The sequence below is a fragment of the Choloepus didactylus genome, chromosome 4, assembly GCF_015220235.1.
Source record: "Choloepus didactylus isolate mChoDid1 chromosome 4, mChoDid1.pri, whole genome shotgun sequence".
In the NCBI taxonomy this organism is placed as follows: Eukaryota; Metazoa; Chordata; class Mammalia; order Pilosa; family Megalonychidae; genus Choloepus; species Choloepus didactylus.
The window spans coordinates 136,449,488-136,471,010 of record NC_051310.1 but is presented as its reverse complement, the minus strand read 5'-3'; the positions used below and the strand labels follow the sequence as shown (position 1 = coordinate 136,471,010).

At 35.9% G+C, this 21,523-nt stretch overlaps 1 protein-coding gene across 4 annotated transcripts in view; it reads right to left on the bottom strand.

The window, feature by feature from the left end:
- The window catches only part of SPG11 (SPG11 vesicle trafficking associated, spatacsin), a 96,374-nt gene that overhangs the window by 55,511 nt on the left and 19,340 nt on the right, over nt 1–21,523 (bottom strand). For 3 of the 4 annotated variants that reach the window (XR_005216472.1, XR_005216473.1, XM_037834098.1), the window contains exons 5-14: nt 17,477–17,614; nt 16,832–17,280; nt 15,313–15,458; nt 6,813–6,945; nt 4,805–4,960; nt 4,228–4,403; nt 2,215–2,391; nt 1,310–1,381; nt 884–1,011; nt 393–565 (exon numbers count right to left, since the gene is read on the bottom strand). Coding sequence is in view for 2 of the 4 variants with exons in the window: in XM_037834098.1 (XP_037690026.1) it covers nt 393–565; nt 884–1,011; nt 1,310–1,381; nt 2,215–2,391; nt 4,228–4,403; nt 4,805–4,960; nt 6,813–6,945; nt 15,313–15,458; nt 16,832–17,280; nt 17,477–17,614 (1,748 nt within the window). In the remaining 2 variants the exon portion in view is untranslated. The remainder of the gene's footprint in view (nt 1–392; nt 566–883; nt 1,012–1,309; nt 1,382–2,214; nt 2,392–4,227; nt 4,404–4,804; nt 4,961–6,812; nt 6,946–15,312; nt 15,459–16,831; nt 17,281–17,476; nt 17,615–21,523) is intronic. The other variant, XM_037834099.1, reaches the window with a different exon arrangement.

Below are 21,523 nucleotides of genomic sequence, written 5' to 3'. Positions count from 1 at the left end.
GTAAGCATGAATCTATGAATATGTATGATCTACCACTGTTAGTTCTTCCTTAGTGCCCTGATGTAATAAAGATCCCCTGAAACTCAAAGACTATTTGGAAAAACAAAGAAAGTCACTTTGAAGCAGGGATGAAAACTCTCAGCCTTGAAATTTTCATTCACTGCTCAGCCAACTAAGTCATATGCCTTTTCTCTTTCACTATCACACATAACCCCTCACAAAAACCTTAATATAGGAAAGAAGTCTCAATTCAATGACTTGTATTTTAAAGCAACTGAATATTTCTCCCCAAAAAGGAATTCTAAAATGGAGACACACCAAAATATTCAAATACCAATACCTAATTTAATCCTCATTCAATATACTCATATTTTAGGTTCTTCCACACTTGCCTTCTGTACTTATCCTGGGGAGAAGGATGGATTCTTGTGTTAGTTGATCCCACCACTGAGCCCAATTTAACACAATTCTATGGTCCTCTTTGTTAAATTCTTCTTTACGATATTTCATGACTGTGTCCAAAACAGATTTGTGCTTGGAAAAATCTTGTTCCTTCATCCAATACCTAAAACAGTGATATAATTACTTTTTAATTTTGGAGGAAAAAGCATCTTTCATTTTTACCTGCTTAAGAATTCCTACTTTTTGGTGACCACATAATTTGATATTCTTAATTTTACATTTAATATCTTAAAATTATATATAATGAAAATATTAAAATGACAGGAAATTCCTGAGTCCCTTCTGTATGAGGCCATATTTGGATCCAAGTTTTATCTTCATGGGGAATGTAAGATTAGTTCCACAAAGGGAGCCAACAATTACAAACTAAACACTATCTACAAATTCTTCCCATGTTATCAATAAGGGGCAATAAGACTACCTGGGAAAAGACTGGATCTGCATGTTTCCTTGGGAAAGTCCTGAATAAAACTTCTCAGCTCGATGCACAAAGTCTATAGTTCTCTTTTCTTTTTCAGAAAAATAATTTTTTCCTTTTAAAATTTCAACCTTGAATAAAAATTAATTAAATTAAAGCACTGACCTTAGAAAAATCAAGTATATTTGCAAGAACAAATGCCCTGACATTAAATGTTATATAAAAATTCTATTTTGAATTTTTGATATATATATATATATTTTCACACAAATTTCACTTCACCACAAGTGTAAAATAATCATTTTTAAAAAACTGATGGGATCATCACACTTTTACTTATTTGATACTAGTTAATATTAAATTTAACTACTTTCAAATTTCACCAAGATTTCCAGAAAACATAAACTACACAGTCTCACCTTTACCTACCAAAAAGTCCCGTATATTTTTATCAGTTGTATAGAAGCATATCTTAAGCAATTGGTCTTTTACATCAAAGCCCTAAAACAAATACAGGGAAAAAAGAATACATTTTGTAATGGATAACATAGATAAATATTGGATAAAGAAGTAGTCTATTATAGATACGAATTCGATTAGACTTCCATAGCTTTTCTGCTCTTGCAAGAATTTATTTTCCTACATTTATCCAATGTATTTACTTCCTGTCTCTAAAGTCCTTAAGCATCTTGCCAGAGGGAAAATGTAGAACATAGGACAATTTAAATAATGCCAGGCTAACAGAGGAGCAAGACTACAGGAACCTGCTATGGTATTTCACTTAGAAACTGAGTTCAACACAAATAACAACACTTTACATAGTTTCATTTGTCTGCACTTCCAGAAAGTTACCATGCGCAAGACCCCAATCATATAAATTAAGGCCAGATCTCATCTTAGTCCAGAAGTCCTACTTCTCGGACTGTCCTTTCTTAAATAAGCTAAAATCACGAAGCACGTAGACCCAAAAAAAACTGCAATCACCAGAAAGTTCAAAGGGAGATATAAGGGGTCACATGAACAATACAAAATGTGCTCCCAGCCAACAATAAGGTCCTGTGCGTGCTTTCACAATGTTTCCTCCTAAACAAAGCAGATGATGAAAAAACAACAAAAAAAATCCATTTAAAAATCTCAAGAAAGTTTCAGTACCAAAGAACATTTCTCAGTATTAACGCCATTATTATTCCCTAGTAAAGGGTACACAAACTTCTTGATTTGTGACACAACTATGAATACAAATCAATTTTTGTATTAACTAGAAATTGTATGAAATACATAAAGAGCTTTTCTTATATTAGGGACTTTAAGATTGGACAGATTATGCCACTCACCATATTCTTCAAAAGTTCAGAGGCTTCCTTTATGTTGTTCTGTTTTAAATTGTCAAAGACCAAATCTAGGCCTATTCTAATAAGCTCCTCAAGTCTCTGAGCAGAATGACCATTAATCCTGAAGAAGGTCTGTGCCTCTGGTATTTTGTTGTTTAAAATGGCATTGGCAATAACTTCCTAGGAAAAGGAAGCAAAACACTTGCCTTATTTTAAGTTCTTTTTTTTATTTCCTTATTATGATTATCACCATGGGATTTATTCTTTTATTGAGTACCTGCTAAGGGACTTTTATTGAAAATTTACTACTAGATTTTGGGCTAGGCACAGGGAATATGAAGTTGACTAAAACACAGACTCTGCTCTCCAGGACTTTGCAGCCCTAGTGGCAAACACACAAGTAAAGTACTGATCATATTACTGTACAATAGGGCTATAATAAAGGTATTTCCAGGATGCTTAGGAGGAGGGTCCAGAAGAAAAGCATCTAAATAAGAAGGGTGACTTAAAAAGGTTTCCTAGGAGAGGCAACTGATGTGCTAAAAATTTTAAAAACAAGCAAGTGTTACATATATATGGGGGGGGGGGGGGGAGAAAGAGTAGGACAGGTGTTCCAAAAAGAGGAACTATTAAATGCAGAGGCACAAAGGCAAGAAACACCATCAAGCCTTCAGGGATCTCCAGGTTACTCAATGTGTCTGGAGGAAAAGCTGGAAAGTAGTAGAAGAAACTTGAAAGAAAAGCCCATCATATAGGACCTTGTGTACGTGAAAAGGATATTATCCTGAAACTTATGCAGAGTCTCTGAGGATCTTAAAAGCAAGAGGTGATATAACCAGATACAATTTCAGGAAGAATATTCAAGCATCAGTTTGGAGAGTGGAATGAAAGGGATTCAAGCTCATGAAAGGGATTCCAAGCTCAAGAAAGTGAGGCATCAGAAGGTTACTGCAATAATCCAAGTGAGAAGAAACAGAGATCTAACTAAGCACCTACACCCAAGAGAACAGGAGGCAGATAACCTTAACTGGGGCTGTAGAGGGGTCTGTAAACCCCATTAAGCCACATGCAAAAGTGTATATATGTGCACATGCACACATTCACATGCCTTTGTCTGGAGACAGAGTCCACATCAAAGTCTAACACCCCCAAAAGTTAAAAATCTCTAAGTAAAAAGAGCAGAGGGCCATGAATGGAGCTTTGGAGAACAATAAAGGGGAAAAAACAGGAAAAGAAACCTGTGAAGGAGATATGAAAAGAAAAGCTGGAAAACACAAGGAAATCAAGTAATTTCTGGTTAGAAACTGAATAAGAAATAAAGAAAGTGCAGTCATACCAGGGACTTCTCCATCCCTACACCCCAAGAACAGCAGTCCTGCTGACCTGACAGCATCTCAACCTTATCATTGAGGTTAAGCTATTCTGGCCACTGTCTTCCCAAAGCCAATACTCTCCATGTCAGTGGAGGGATATTTCCAGTCCCTAGTCATATGGAAGGCAGCACATTTTGGTTGTGCTTATACTCTATAAAGAAAGGCAAGCAGATGAACACAGAAAATTAAGCTGATTTAACTGGCAAGATGTCTTAACTAGCATCTGAGATAGGACTCAGATCAAGTATACTTCCAAATAGTAATGTCATGAGGTCAAAAAGTTTCCTAAAATCTAATCACCAGCAGCAATTCGATTTATCAAGAGGATAGGCAGATGCCTGAGTCCAAAGCGCCAGGCTCTAGTCAAGGAAGGAGTATCACTTCACATGGATATTTGTCACCAGATTCAAGTGGGCAGATCTGGCATTAAGAGGGATTCTATCAGTGTTTTGAATTAAATAAACAGAGCTTGTAGACATAAATTTGAAGTTGTACCAGCAATGCCCAAAACAGTAAGAACTATAAAACCCTTAGCAAAAATTCAGAATTACAAGTGTACAGATTCTAAAATTCTATTTCTTCTATTATTTTCTTAAATCCTCTGAATCTGGCAAATTTTAAAAAGTGATAATTAGTAAGTTACCTCAAAGCTGAGTTTCTCCCATGTATCACTCCCCTTTACTTTAGGAACAATTTCATTTACATCATATTCATCTATAGCATCTGTTAGCTTCCAAGGAAACTTCATCATGAAGGTTCGAAGTTCATTAATGTACCTGGTGAAAATGTTCACTCCTTTCTGTAGATGTTCATCTAACTCTGCAGAAAACACCAGTAGGCCAATTTCATACATTTATAGAAAGAGACAGAGAGAGGGAGAGAATATACTATGAACCATTATAAAGAATTCTGGAAAATGCCAAAATTCAAACTCAGTTATTTTCAAATTTCAAACAATAAATATTTGAAGTTTTTGCAGTAAAACACAGTAGCTCTGTGTTTTACTTTTCACTCTCTTCAAAACAATTATTCCTGAGTCTTTCTGCCAACTTTGCCAGTATCAGAACCAGTTTCACTCACTGAATAGCACACTGACCTTTGACCAAGTTCAGCAAATGGCACTCCATGGCTTACTTATGCTCTCATGCAACAGGACCACATATATCTCTGTCCTGACACAGGAATGTTATAACTGCCACTTTCCTTGTTGCTATTCTTACCTTCAGTGTGAATAAATAGCTCCTTTACTTGTTTGTTAAGGAAGGACAGTGTAAGATTAAGCAACTGTTCCGAAAAGTGTTTGCTTTGGGTTTCAGAATCGCTTTCTCTAATTGCAGAACGAAGTAAATCCAATGCTGGTGTTAGCTCTTCCACATCTGAGAAAGAACCAAAAAGATTGACAAGGAGAACACCAGGTTACTCCCAACAAAGTTAACATATCCCAAAATATCATGTTGCAATATTTTTAAACATAAAATAGGAATTTTCAAAAAGCTCATAGAATTTTTACGGTCTTAACACCTGCCAAATTCATAGTAGTTCTACTTACTACTAGTATTATTTACTATCATAACTACTAACTACTATTATGCTGATGACTTACTACAGCCTCAGTATTGTACTTGGTATTTTATAAATGCTCTCTTATATATTCCTTCCAAAAACCCAAGAGGTAGGTGTTACACTGCCCATTTCACAGATGAGGTAACTGAGGTACACACTGGATAAATAACTTGCCCAAGCTAATTTGGAAAGTAAGTGGCAGAGCCAAAACTTGAACTTACCTGTCTGATTCCAAAGTCATGCTCTTAAACAAGCAGGTGACAGCAAGAAGTATGGGATCCTGAAGCCACTTCCATCTGCCAGCTGAAGGCACTAATGAAGTGATTTTCTGTTTATCTCAACACTGGTCTACCTCTAGGATTGCTTCAGTGTGAGTGAGAATGATGGGAAACATCAGCTTTCCCAATCAGGTAAAGCTATATCCATGCTTCTTATTCCCAGCCCCATTCCCTCCCCTTAGAGCAGAGCAATTCAGGTGAGAGTGGGGTGAGGAGGAATCACTAAGCACCAAACAGCAGGCAAAGTGAATAAAGACCATAAAATGCTGACAGAGCTCCCTCCACAAACCAGACTTTTTTCTGTAAATTCAAGCAGATTAAAATAAAAAACAAAAACTGGAGCATAAAAAATTTAGCAATTCTAAAGAGGGAGACCAAACTCTGCACTCAAAGCAAAAAAGAATGATTTTTAAAAAGGAAACCTTCTAATTCATATTCTCAGTGAAAATTAAGAGGATACTACATCAATGAAAAGCAGATTGTCATTTTCTCCACATAACTAGAGTACACACTGGCAGAACGTTTCTGGAGGGCAATTTATCAAAGTGTTAAGAACATAAATTATGCACACTCTTTGACCTGGAAATTCTGTTTTTAGAAATTTACCCCAATAATTGTACACATGTGAAATTACACACACACACAGACACACACACACACGACATTCATAGAATACTGTTATAGTAAAAATCAGAAACAATTTAAACGCCTAATAGGAGTGGGGTTAGATAAATTACAGTAGTCATACAATGAAATTTTATGCCACGATAAAAAGTATATCTACTATTAGCAAGAAAGCTGTCTATAATCTTTATTATCAAGTGAAATAATTATCAAGCAAAAAAAAAAAGCACATTATAAAATTTTAGGTACAAGGGAAAATATTTTTTTACATTGCCTCTCTAAGGAGAGCATTTGCATGGCTACCTGGTCCAAGAATAAAAGCTAGGCTTCCCATTTATTAAAAAGGAAAGGCAAAATCTTGAATAGAATTGTTGTAGTCTAACAAAAAAGCAAAAGAGTCAGTCTGAAAATTTTTATAACAAGTCCCAATCACAGCTAAGCCAACCACACTGCCAACAGAGTCTCAGACACTTGCAAGGATGGACAATTTTCCAAATCAATTTTATTCTCTCTTGGCTTAAAAAGTTCATCTCTTCCTTGCACACCAAATTGCAAAGTACAGTATAGTATATGAACAATAAATATCTCACTTAGAATGAGACTATTTATAAGTACTAACAACTTTCTCAAGTTTTCCCACAAAGTATATAAAATCCTGTGAGGAGTTATGGCAAGTAAATAAGTCATCAGAAAACAACAATAATTTGAAAGATTAAAAAGACATAATGATTAATACAAATGTAGAAATCTTTATTCTACTTACTTCTTAAATACAAATGGGTTGGGAAATGATCAAACTGAACAGGTACAGAAGAATTTGAAGATGGATCGAAAAGATTTTCCTTGCTCTTCAAAAAGAAATCTACTGTGTCTAGCTGACGATTTTCTATCCCAGCCTGAAAGAAGGGAAATCAGGAGAAAAACAAAATTACAGTAAAAAAAGATAGGTAAAAAAATCAGGAAATCAAAATATATATATTTGACTTCACAATTTAATGGCTGAGATTGAAGGAGACACGGGCTATCTTTATAGTACATGAAGAGCTGGGTTCTAGGGAAGATTCTGACAGTGACTATGTGAACTGGAGCAAGTCTCTGCAACATTTCTAAATATCAGTTTCTGCTTCAGTAGAAGCAGGGGGTTAGACTACATAAATCCTTCCAGCCCTACTACTCTTCTGTAACTCTAAACCATTCAAAGATAGGTACTTGGGAATCACCCTTCCAGTTAAGTTATAAACTATTTGCATTAAAACGTTAAAGATGGATAATATGTTAACCGAAAAAAGCAGAATAAAAACAGACTCAGTTCTCCCTAGATATCATGAGGAATATTCCTATACAGAACACCTAAAAATCACAGATTTAAAAAAATACTATCTTTAAATGCTCAGTTAAGCTGGCAAGAAAGTGAAGGAAACCCTCAGGAGACAAAAACAAGAAGAAATCCAGAAAAGCAACTGAGCTCCAAAGCCCACAGCTGCCTAAAAGCGTATGCAAGGTCTCTGATTGCCCAAAGTAGGGGGTTGGAAAACTAAGGCCCCCACTAACTAAATTCTGCCTGTGGCTGGTTTCTGTAAATCAAGTTTCACAGAAACACAGTCATACCTATTTGTTTACATACTGTCAGTGGTTACCATGGCTGAGTTGAATGGTTGCAACAGAGATCTTATGGCCCACAACTCTAAAATATTTACTATCTATTCACTATCTGGCCCTTTATAGAAAAATTTGCCACCCCTAGCCTAAAGCAGTGTGCATAAGAATCACTGGAGAGCTTGTTAAAATATGGATTGCTAGGTCTGCCTGCGATGTTTCTGAGTCAGGAGGTCTGGTATGGGGTCTGAGGATGTGCATTTCAAACAGGTCTCGAAGTGATGCAAATGCTGCCACTCTGCGACCCACGATTTGAGAATCAACGGCTTAAAGTTCTAGGTATAAAAAGACCAGGCAGTTTGGGGGTAAGAGATACTGGTAGAAGTTATACATGGAGAAAGAAAAGACAGGACAAACCTAGGGCCCATGCAAGGTGACACTCTCTGAAACGTTACTGCCCCCAGAGGGAGACCAAAACCAAACGTGCTTATGCCTTGGTTCTGGGTGGCAGAGGAAAATTTGAATTATGTATGACTAAATAAGAAAATATTATTTTCTTAAGAGATCCACACTAATGTACTTAGGAGTGAAGGGTTTTGATGTCTGCAACTTTCAAATGGTTCAGAATATAAAAGTACACACACAGTTAAAAGAACTGTGGCAAAATGTTAATGGCTGGTCAATCTAGATGAAGGGTAAATGGGTGTTCATTATATTATACTTGCATTTTTCTGTAGATTTGAAAAAAATTTTAAATACATTTTAAAACAATGATCAAGTAGTAATTCTAGAATTAAAAAAATATAAAAATTGAAATTAGAAGCTCAACAGATGTGCTTAATAGCTGATTAGACATAGCTAAAGAGAGAAATAGTGGGCTGGGAGAGAGATAAGAAATGATCCATGATGCAGCAAAGAGACATAGAGGTTAAGAGATATTGAAGAAAGGATGACAAGTCTAACTACTTTTGATCAAAGTACTATTGTGACAAGCAGGAAATATGCATTCGATTTTTAAGCACCTGGAATATTTATGAGTTCTTACTAGTCTATAAACTAAGTCTTAAATTTTAAATAATTAGTATCATACAAATCAATATTTTTCCAACTGAGGGCCATGCATGACACATTAGTGAGACATAAAATCACAGTTAAACTGCAGAACACCAAAGACAAAAAGAAGATTATTAAAGTAGCCTGAGGAATAAAAAAACATACTCTCAAAGGAACAATAGCAAACTTCTCAATGATAATAGGATCCAGAAGATGGAGAAAGTTAATGTGCTGAAAGAAAATAACTGCCTACCTAGAATTCTATACCAACAGAAGTGTCTTTCAAATGAGAGCAAAAAAGACATCAGATAGATTAAATAGAGTTCAACACCAGTCGGACCCCTCCCTAAAGGAAATTCTTTCCCTCTTCAGGCAGAGGGAAGGCCTGAAACACATGACGGAATGAAGAGAAGGAAAATGTATAATATCTAAGTAAAAGGAAATGAACATAAATATACAATAATAATGATGCCTAACATGGATTTTAAAAAAGTAAAGACAACAATAATATAGAGATGGGTTAAATGAAGTTAAACCATTCCAAGGATCTGTAATGTCTATAAGAATGAAAGTATTAACTTTATATTTGATAAATTAAATATGCATGTTGTAATTTCTAGGATATCCTCTAAAAGAAAAGAAACTGAATATCTGATTTCCAAACTAGTAGTAGGCATACAGGATCTTCTGGAGTTAGTAATGTTCTATTTCCTGACTCAAGTGATGGTTACAGGGCTTTTGCTTTGTAATTATTTGTTAAACTGTTCAAATATTCTACAAACTTTTTCATACATGTTATATTTCACAATAAAAATAATTAAATCTATTTAGATGATTCATTACAGCAACAGATTAAAAGAGATGATTCATATGATTATTTCAACAGATTCAGAAGAAGCATTCAACAAAATTTAAAACCCATTCACAACAAAAACTCACAGCTGGGAAAAGAAAGGGAACTAACTTAACCTTAAAAAGAGTATCTTACATCCCAAAGTAATTTGGGCAGAGAATAAAAATATATATGCAGAGTCCCACTGAGGAGCTGGGGAAAAATGCGGAAATGTTGGACTTCCCCACCTGGGTTGTTGCTGATGTTCTCACATACATTGAGAACTGACGGTTTGGTATGCCAAGCCCTCTATCTTGGAGTTTGCCCTTATGAAGCTTGCTACAGCAAAGGAGAGGCTAAGCCTACTTATAATTGTGCCTAGAGTCTTCCCCAGAGTACCTCTTTGTTGCTCAGATGTGGCCCTCTCTCTCTAGCTAAGCCAACTTGGCAGGTGAATTCATTGCCCTCCCCACTATATGGGACCTGATTTCCAGGGGTAAATTTCCCTGGCAATGCAGGCTACGACTCCCGGAGATGAGCTTGGACCCAGCATCGTGGGATTGAGAATATCTTCTTGACCAAAAGGGGGAAGTGAAATGAAACAAAATAAAGTTTCAGTGGCTGAGAGATTTCAAATGGACTCGAGAGGTCTCTCTGGTGGGCACTCTTATGCACTATATAGATATCCTTTTTAGGTTTTGGTGTATTGGAATAGCTAGAAATAAATAACTGAAACTATCAAACTGCAACCCAGTAGCCTTGATTCTTGAAGACGATTATATAATTATGTAGCTTACACGGGGTGACAGTATGATTGTGAAAACCTTGTGGTTCACTGTCCTTTTATCCAGTATATGAATGGATGAGTAGAAAAATGGGGACAAAAACTAAACGAAAAATAGGGTGGGATGGGGGGGATGATTTGGGTGTTCTTTTTTACTTTTTTTTAAATTCTTATTTTTATTCTTTCTGGTGTAAGGAAAATGTTCAAAAATAGATTGGGGAGATGAATGCACAACTATCTGATGGTACTGTAAACAGCTGATTGTACACCATGGACGATTGTATGGTATGTGAATATATCTCAATAAAACTGAATTTGAAAAAAGACTATCTTAAAGTACACACTATCACTTCTGTCTGATAATATATTAGAGGCCCCAGCCAACATAATAGGATAAGAAAAAGAATTAAAAAAACAAAAAAAAAAGATTTGAAGAGAAGAAACAAAACTGTATTATTCTGATGTAATATATAGACTATACAGAAACTTTAATAAAATCTGAAAAATAAACTGTGGTAAGAGAATTTAGAAATTTGCTGGATATAAAAATTAATATATATTAATAAGTAATTAATGAATATAAAAAGTTAAGTGTATTTTTTTATACTGGTAACAAACAGAAAATGTAATTTTAAAAAACACCATTTACAACAGCAATACATACATATATACAGTATATTTAAATATATATATATACATACGTATACATATATATGTGTGTGTGTATATATATATATATATCAAGATTAAAGCTAACAAAAGATGTCAAGCTCTTTATGACAAAATTTTAAAAACTGTAATGTTTTATTGAAAGACATTAATGAAGACCCAAAAAAATGGGAGGACAGACTTTGTTTTTGGACAGGAAGATTTAATATCTTAAAGATGTCAGTTCTTCCCAACTTGATATATAGTTTAATGTAATTCCAATCAAATTCCTAATAGCTCATCATGGAATCTGACAAGCTGATCCTAAAATATGCCAGAGAATAACAAACATACTCCTGAAGAACAAGGTAGAGGGAATTTGCCTTTATGTTAATTCTATGTAATTAAGACAGGAAGGAACCAGCTTAGGGATAGACAAAGACCAGCAGATCATAATACAGTGCTTAGAAACAAACTCATGCATATATAAAAACCAAACATGACACACAAGACATTTCAGATCAGTAGTACTGAGATAAATGGTTATCAATATGGGAAAATATTAAAATAGGTCCCTACCTCACACCATATATAAATATAAGTTCCAAAAGGATAAAGGACTTAAATGTGAAAGTCAAACCTTTATGACCTTAGGATAGGATAAGTCACAAATAGCAAAAATCATAAAGGAAGACTGACAAATAAGACTACACTAACATTAAGAACTACATTGAAACTAAAGACCACATAAAGACAGTTAAAAAAAAAAAACACATACTAGAAGATATTCACCATGCATATAACAAAGGATTGATAACTAGACTATATCAAATGCTACAAACCAATAACAAAAAGATAACACCCCAAGAGAAAACAGGCAAAAGACTTGAACAGTCACATTACAAAGGATAATCAAATGTCCAATAAATACATTAAAAGATGCTCAACTTTAATCAGGGAAATGCAAATTAAAACCCATCATACCATCAGATTGGAAAAAAAAAATTAATCTAAGCTATAGCAAATGATGACAAGGACATGCAACAATGAGAACTCACATGCATTGCTGATGAGAGCATAAATTATTAAAATAACTTTGGAAAATTATACATTATTTAGTAAAGTTAAAGATGCACATGCCCCACTGACCTAGCAATTCTACTATCACCAAAAGAAACTCTTGCATATGTGCTACAGTGGATGTATAAGAAACTGTTCACAGCAACATTGTTTGTTACAGCAAAAATCTAGAAACAACTTAAATGTTGACTAAACAAAGATATATTCATACAATGGAATTATACACAGGAGTGAATCTGAATGAATTATAGTTAAGCACATTGACATGGATGAATCACAAAAAAATCATGTTGAGTGAATAAAAAGCAAGCCTCAAAAGAATATATATAGTGTGATTCCGTTTTACACAAAATCTGATAGACAAAACTAAATAGCATCATTTGGGGACACATTTAGATGGAGTAGTATAAGAATAGCAAGGAAATCGATAAAAAAAATTTCAGAATGGTGGTTAACTCTGGGGCTCAGCAAGAAAAGATAACAGGATCAGGAAGAGGTACATAGAGGGCTTCAAAGATATCGGTGATACTCTATTTCTCACGTGGACAGGTGGTACAGAAGTATTTCTTTTATTATTATTGTGTAAAGCATACATATTTACTCATGTGTATGTGGGGGGTGGGGAGACTAAGGCAAAACAATGCTGTATATTCATGTAATACTTATAATTAAGCATATACATATGCATGCATGTACATTGTGTAAGGGCGTAGACTTGGGAGTCACATTGTTTGGGTTCAAATCCTGGCTCTACCATCTACCGCCTACGTATATGTGATTTATGTTTCATAACCTCTTTATGCCTCAGTTCTCCATCTTGAAAATGGGGATAATAATGTTATTTACCCATAGAGTTGATAAGATCAATGAGATAACACTTGCTTGTTATTATTAATATTAATACATAGGGAAACCAACTATAAAGAAAGTTCCCCAAATAGTAAGCATGGTTATTTTTGGACGGCAGCCTTATTGGTAATTTAACTTTTCTTTTTTTTCCTTATCACCCAAATTCTCTACAATGATTTTATAGTATATAAAAGTTAAGTTTTCCTCAAAATGTTTCATAACATTTGAACAGGAAAATGTTAAAAGCATCAAAACAAATAGCTTTCAGTTATGTTAACTAAGTTAAAATCAGAATGTTAAAAGCAAACGTATTATAAAGAAGGAAAGTTAAATTTACTCCCTTAAGATATTGGGGGATACACATACAACAATTTATAAAAAGTTGACACACACTACTAAGCTATAGTAATCAAGAGAGTGTGGTAATAGCATATAGAGCAATGGAACAGAACTGAGAATCCAGAAATAAATCCTTCTATTTATGGACAAGAGTGGCAATTTCATGGAGAAAGAACAGTCATTTCAACAAATGATGCTGGGACAACTGGATATCGACAAACAAAAGAATGATGGACGTTTGGTTCCCACCTTATATTATACACAAAAATTAACTCAAAATGGATCAAAGACCTAAATTTAAGAGCTAAAACTATACAACTCTTGGAAGAAAATATAGGAGTAAATCTTCATAACCTCAGATTAGACAATGGTTTCTTAAGATATGACTCCAAAAGCACAAATGACAAAATAAAAATAGATCAGACTTCATTAAAATTAAAAAATTCTGTGCAAAGGACACTATCAAGAGAATGAAAAGGAGAAATTTGCAAATCATATATCTGATGACCATCTAGAATTCAGGATATGTAAAGAACTCTTACAACGCAACAACAGAAGGACAAAATTTTTAAAATGGTCAAATGACTCGAATAGACATTTCTCCAAAGAAGAGACAAAAATAGCCAATAATTATGTACATGGAAACATTATGCAAATGTAAGTTATTAGTAGATCCAAGTCAAAACCACATTGAGGTGCTATTTCACATCCACTAGGATAATTATAATAAAAAGAGACAGACAATAACAAGTACTGGTGAGGATGTGGAGAAATTAGAAATCTTTTACAATGCTGGTGGGAATGCAAAACAGTGCATCCATTTTGGAAAACTGTTTGGCATTTCTGCAAAAGTTAAACATGTGATATGACTGATTCTACTCCTAGGTATATACCCAAGAAAAATGAAAACATACATAAACACAAAAACTTCGTACACAAATATACATAGCAGAATTAATCATAATAGCCCAAAAGTGGAATCAACCCAAATGTCCATCAACTAATGAATGGATAAACAAACTATGGTATATCCATGCAATGGATTATTATTATGCAGCCATAAAAAGGAATTAATTACTAATATATGCTACAACATGGATGAATATATTATGCTAAGTGAAAGAAGCCAGGCAGAAAAGATCACATATTATATGATATGAAATGTCCAGTATAGGAAGACCCATAGAGACAGAAAGAATGGTGGTTGCCAGGGATTGGGGGGCAGAAGAGGGGGTAAAGGGGCCTGGGGAGTGACTGCTAATGGGTATGGGTTTCTATTAGAGGTGATAAAAATGTTCTGGAATTAAGATAGTGGTGATTGTTGCACAACTCTGAATATACAACTACCTTATATTGTATACTTATACTTTAAAATGATGAATTTTATGGTATGTGAATTATAGCTCAATAAAGTAGTTATTTAAAAAAAAAAAAAAAAAAGCTGGCACATAACATTAATTCAAATTTTTGCACTTTCAGGGGCTGTGTGGTTTAGTACAAAGTGCCCCGACTTTGACTCTAGCTCCTGTTTTTAATTGGTTTGGGTGTGGGACAATCATTCAGTGACTCTGAACCTAAGTTTCTTCATCTCTAAAAATAAGGACAATAAAAATGGCCCACCCCATCTCATGGAGTTATTTCAAAACAAAATTAGATAATGCACACAAAGTATTTGTGAACTGTAAAATGCTACCTAAATTCAGGTTATTCTGTTTCCCTTCCATAGCTGAATTAGAAGAATAAGGAGGATAAAGTTGGAATAAAGGATCTTTCCAGTTCAAGCTTTCAATAGCTTCCTTCCACTTCCTGTAGTCTCATCAGCTTATTTTTCACTCCATTTCTGGAACTTTTTTCTTTCCTTACTAAGGTTATTATTATAATCTCATATTTTTATAAAGCTAATGGGTAAACAGTTAAGCAAAATTAGGGCAATGAAACAGGCAGAACTGAGCAAATGAATGGGTCAAGATTATAGTTCTTTTTGCTCCTAGGTTAAATGAATTCTCCCAAATCCTGAGTCAAATAAGAATGTGTGACAGAAAATAATCGAGCAAAGTCCTACAAGTCATTTAATTCTGTTACCTCTAGAGCATGTATGGGGATTGAACACCTCCCCCAAGCATTGAGATGACAAAGAGAGTCCACAGTGCTGGCACTTCCATGGATCATTAGTCTATTTAAAAACTCCTCTTGAGTCAAACCAAACAAAATCAGAGAGAGTCCATTTTCTACAGGAAAAATAAAAAGTTAGCTTTAGTAAATTACTAGGACACAGATGAGGTTTCTAACTATTCAATATTTGAGTACCATAATTAAAAGTACGTTCATTGACATGAAATACTTACATGAACTTAATTCATCCTGATTTTTCAATATTTTTATTTATTTTTCTATTTGAATAATAGGGTATTTTATTTGTGTAACAACTGATACAACATTTTTAATTTAAAGGGTAAATAACTGATATGCAGCTGAGGAGAAGAGAAAGGAGTCTTTTTTATCTCCCTGTTTACAGACATTCAGGTAGGTTACACAAGACCTCCCAGGATCTAAAATGAAGTAGCTTTTTCTCAATTTGGTGGAAAGAGAGTTTTAAAACACTGTCAACAACAGAAAGATAACATCTTTATTCCTTTCTCCCCCTTCAACGTTTTTCAAGTTTTATTTTTAAAACACTGACTGCAAGGCAAATTCTCAAATGAATAATGCATCCTACGAAATAGCACTAAAGCCCACATTTCTACTTAATATTATCTTGCACAATCAATACCTGGAACCTTTAAATATTTACAAAGCTGTTAGATTTCTGGTTTACTAAAATACAACAATTAACAGTATGCTCCTGAAATACAGAAATACATGATTATCAAAACATGCACATTGAAGAAGAAACATCTGGTTAGTTCAATTACAGTATTCAAAACCTTTTAGGAGGCTATAGCATAAATACTGAATGAATGCTTATCTGATATATGAAGCCCAAATGTCTACAGGGACCAAGCAAGTGGGGAGAGAAGTCCAAGAAAAACATAACTGGAAAGAAAATGGCCCATCTAAAGAGATTAACTGAAACTTTGCTCCAGTGCATAAGAGACTAAGCAAGAATGCAGGTCCAGTGTTGCCAGATGTTACAATTTTTCAGTAACAGCCAGAAGTCCAGATTTTTTTTTTTATGTGAAGTCCTCAAATTTTACATACTTATAATAAATCAAACATTTAAAAAAAAATGCTTTGAGGGGGTCTAAGTAGCAGAAGTCAAACAAAATTAAATCCACAGTTCATACATGGCCCATGAGCACCCAGTCTGCAACCTCTTGTACAGTCTGAAGTCAAGTGAAAATACTCAGGGTTGGAAGCAACCTTTATTCTCTTAAATTTTCTCTGACTTAGTATCTTAACATTTACCTGGATGGAAAGCACCTTAATTAAAAATCAAAACATACGAGACAAAATTACCAAGAATAACACCAAATTCTTTAAATGAGAGACTAACACTTAGAGGTAAGAGGCAGCAGTAACACCATCAGGGAAGCAGAAGTAAAATACATCAACAAAGGACACCTTTAACAATGGATTTCAATCTGATACAAGGTATTCTCACCTGTCAAAACAAGGAATGACTGCTGGTCTCCACTACTGTCTACAGGAATACACTTTTTACCTAGGGAAAAACACTGCATACCCTGAGTCTCCAAATCCCAGAGGGCAATGGAACAGCCTGTTCTTTTTGCTGCCCAAGTAAACAGTACAGTGAATCCTGTCACAGACACACACTCAAACTCTATGTGTTCCTCTTGTTCACTGATATGCATTATCTTCCATGACCTCTCTGGATCACTGGTCTTGGCATGATCTTTCAGTGGAAAATTATACTGGCCATACAACACGCGCTGTGGAGTGAAGGCCCAGCTCGGCACACTGGTACTGTGGTTACCAGATTCAGAAGACTCCAAATGCAAAATATCCTGGAACCATGGAGCACAGTGGGAAACCTCCAGTTGAGGGCTCCTTATTATTTCATTCAATGATGTTAGCTGGGCTTTCCAAGACCTGGGAAGACAGGGTAGAACTCATGCCTATTACAGCGAAAGAAAGTAACTTAAAAACTAAATCAAGGCAAAGACGCTTTTTTTGTTTGTTTCTTTTAAGCATTTACCCTCAGTAAAGACCTTTAGTAAAAAGGTGCTGTGTTAACATCATAAAAAGTAGAAATAATAAACTAAATCCAAAAAGGAGATTTCTGTACCTATCAACCTGGAAAGCAAATTTGGTCAGTTTCAAGTTGTAGTCAGAGTTAACAGGATCATCTTCGTCTATCCCCTTAGGTCCTTGAATTGGAAGATCTTCTAGCATTCTTTCACATAGTAGGTGTCCTGGATGTTGCCTACATTTAAAAGTAATGATAGTCATGGTCACAATTGATGATCAAACTATTGCTCCTGTTAAAAACAGATGGTTACAACAGGGAAATTCCTAGGGCCATGCATATATACCCAGGAAAAGACAAATGCTCAAAAAAGACTGGGAAGAACTCCATGTTTTCATCTCAGGCTAGTCTTTAAACACATTGTTAGGCACTCAGGCAAATCTGCAAAGACTGGGAAAAGTGTTTTTTTTTTTGGTTTTGTTTTTTTTTTGCTATCTCCTAGCATTCAAGGAAACCACTGTCACGCTACTAGTAGACACAAGCTTAAGAACCCCAAATAGGATAAATTTATATAAAGATTAACTTTCTAACTCTTTATATGAGGCCAGCATCATGCTAATTGCGATGGTTTGAAGCAGTATCCATCCCAGAAAATCATGGTCTTAAAGCTAATCAAAGCTAATCCATTCCTGCGGGTGTAGACCTATTGTGGTGGGACCATTTGATTACATTATTTCACAGTTAAGGCATGCTCCAGGTGGGTCTTAATCCTCTTACTAGAGTCCTTTATAAGAAGATGAAATAGAAAAACAGAAGCTGAGAGAGAAGGACACACACACAGAAATGGAGAAAGAAAGCCACATATGGAGCAGCCAGGAGCTGAAAGCAATGAAACCTAGGAAAGAAGGAACAGCAGATACCCGTTAGGCAAAACTACCCACCCCCAACACAAACACAACACACCCTTAGAAGCTCTCCCACAAGAGACATGACTGTTAACATAAAACCTACTCTTAGCTAAGGTAACAGTCTAAGCAAGAACAAAAAACAAAAATTCTCCATAACGTGACAACCTCCCTGACGTCAACTCCTTATCTTACCCTGAACACCCCTGACGTCAACTCTTAATCCTACCCTGAGCAAACCAATCCCCTGACTCAACTCCTTAACTTCTCTGTCTTAATCACCAACAATTATTCCCCAACCCTCCTCCCAAAAAGCTATAAAACTGTACTCCCACCTTTGGTTTGGGGCTGTTGCCACTCTTAGGCTTCAGCCCTGGCTACAAAAAAACTTTCTCCAATTGAGCTTTGATCTCTTCTCTTCTGGTCAAAAAACCTAACAACCACCAAGTGCCTTGCCATATCACAGAGGAGTCCAGGATTGTCAGATCACCTGTTGATGCCTTTGATTTGGATATTTTTACAGCCTCAGAACTATAAGCTTATAAATTAATAAATCCTCATTGTAAAAGCCAAACCATTTTATGGTATCTGCATTTCAGCTACTTTAGCAAACTTTGGCATAAAAACTAATACCAAAGCCAAATAAAGATACCACAAGTAAAGAAAATTACAAACCAATATCCCTTATGAATATAGATGCAAAAATCCTCAACAAAATACTAGCAAACTGAACCCAACAGCACATTAAAAGAATTATATACCACGATCAAGTGGGATTTATCCCAGGTATATAGGTGGTTCAACATAAGAAAATACACTACATTAATAGAATGAAGGGAAACAACACACGATATCTCAATTGACGTAGAAAAGGCATTTGACAAAATCCACCACCCCTTCTTGATAAAAACAATCAGAAAACTAGGAATAGAAGGAAACTTCCTCAACATGATAAAGGACATACAGAAAAGCCTATCACTAACATCATACTCAATGGTGAAGACAAAGCTTTCGCTCTAAGATCAGGAAGAAGACAAGGATGCCCACTGTCACCTCTGTTGAGCATTGTACTGAGAGTTCTAGTTAAAAAAAATTGGGCAAGAAAAAGAAATAAAAGGCATCCAAATTGGAAAGGGAGAAGAAAAATTTCCCTATTCAAAGATGACATGATTGTATATATAGAAAATCCTGAAAGGACCACAACAAAGCTCCTAGAGCTAATAAAAGAATTTCAGTAATGTGGCAGGGTAAAGTCAACATGCAAAAATCAGTAGTTATTCTATATACTAATAATGATCAATCTGAAGAGGAAAACATCTGCTTACAATAGCAACTAAAAGAATCAAAACATAGGAATAAATTTAACCAAGGACGTAAAGGACTTATATATGGAAAACTACAAACATTACTAAAAGAAATCAAAGAAGACCTAAATAAACGGAAGAACATTCCATTCCATGGACTGGACAACTAAATATTAAAATGTTAATTTTACCCAAAGGGATTTATACATTCAATGTAACCCCAACTCAAAATTCCAACAGCCTTCTTTGCAGAAATGAAAAAGCCAATCATCAAATTTATATGGAAGGGTAAGGAGTCCCAAATAGCCAAAACCATCTTGAAAAATAAGAATGAAGTTGGAAGAGTCATACTTCCCAAAATTAAAACTTATTACAAAGGTACTGTAATCAAAACAGTATGATGGTATATGGGAAGATGGCAGAGTAGGAAACTCCAGGATTCAGTCCCTCCACCAGAACTATTAAACAGGCAGGAACTGTATGAAACAACTATTTCAAAACTCTAGAATCCAGTAGAACATTGTACAGCATCCAGAGAAGGGCAGAAGGAAGAGGCTGGTAAATTATGGCAAAGACCAGTAAATTACCAGACCCCCTCCCCCATTCCCATGGCAGGACGATGTGGGGTCTGGTCCCTGGCTAGCTCACTGGTGATGGAAAAGGAAACAAAAATCCACTTCCCCAAGATCAGCTTGGGGCAAGGCTGATCACTGATCACAACTTTTGAGAAGTGACTTCAGATCACTGGGGGCCCAGCTCTGAGGGTGGCCATTGTTCCAACCCGCACCGGACAAAGGTGGCTGAGGAGACATAGATGCTATGCTTCCTAAGACCTGCAGGTGACAGCTGAAGGGCTGCATTTACTGGGCAGGTCAAGAAAGTGTAGCTTTCGGGAGCTTTGGAAGAAGCTTCTGGTGTCCTTCCCAATCCCCTCCTGTGCCAGTTTGAATGTATTTTGTCCCCTAAAACACCATTATCTTTGATGCAGTCTTGTGGTTGGAATGTTTGTATTGGGTTATTTCCATAGAGATGCGCCTCACCCAACTGTGGGTGATAACTCTGGTTGGATGGTTTCCATGGAGGTGTGTCCTGGCCCATTCAGCGGGGGCCTTGATTGGTTTACTAGAGCACTACACAAGCTCAGACAGAAAGAGCAAGCTTGCTATAGCCAAGAGGGACACTTTGAAGAATGCACAGGAGCTGAGAGAGGAGCCGCAGATGAGAGACAGTTTGACGATGACTGTTGAAAGCAGACTCTTGCTCTGGAGAAGCTAAGAGAGGACAAATGCCCCAAGAGCAACTGAGAATGACATTTTTAAGAGCTGCAGCCTAGAGAAGAACATCCTGGGAGAAAGCCATTTTGAAACCAGAACTTGGAACAGACGCCAGCCATGTGCCCTCCCAGCTAACAGAGGTTTTCCGGATGCCACTGGCCTCCTCCAGTGAAGGTATCCGATTGTTGATGCATTACTTTGGACACTTTATGGCCTTAAGACTGTAACTGTGTAACCAAATAAACCCCCTGTATAAAAGCCGATCCATTTCTGGTGTTTTGCAATCTGGCAGCATTAGCAAACCAGAACACCTCCCCAGAGGAGTTTGGAGCTGGTCTGAAATCCCTTTGTCCATTCAGTCCCTGGCCTTGTTCCAGCTGGGAAAAATAGACATGGGAGGCTCCTCTCCAATGGGACTGCCACCCCTCTCCCAGAATCTGTCAGGCAAAAGCAGCTTGAGACAATAACAAAAGCACTTTAAGAAAGGATTGAGGTGGAAGGCCTGGGGCAAACGCCTGCCTGCTTTAAAACAACCTGGAGAAGCAGAAGGTCTATTTCCTGAGAAATTCCAGGTAACACCAAAGCAAATAGCAAGCACAAGCCCAGGACAAAAGACACAGACCAAGAAAAGACAGGAAGGACCCTGCACTTTGCATTCACCTT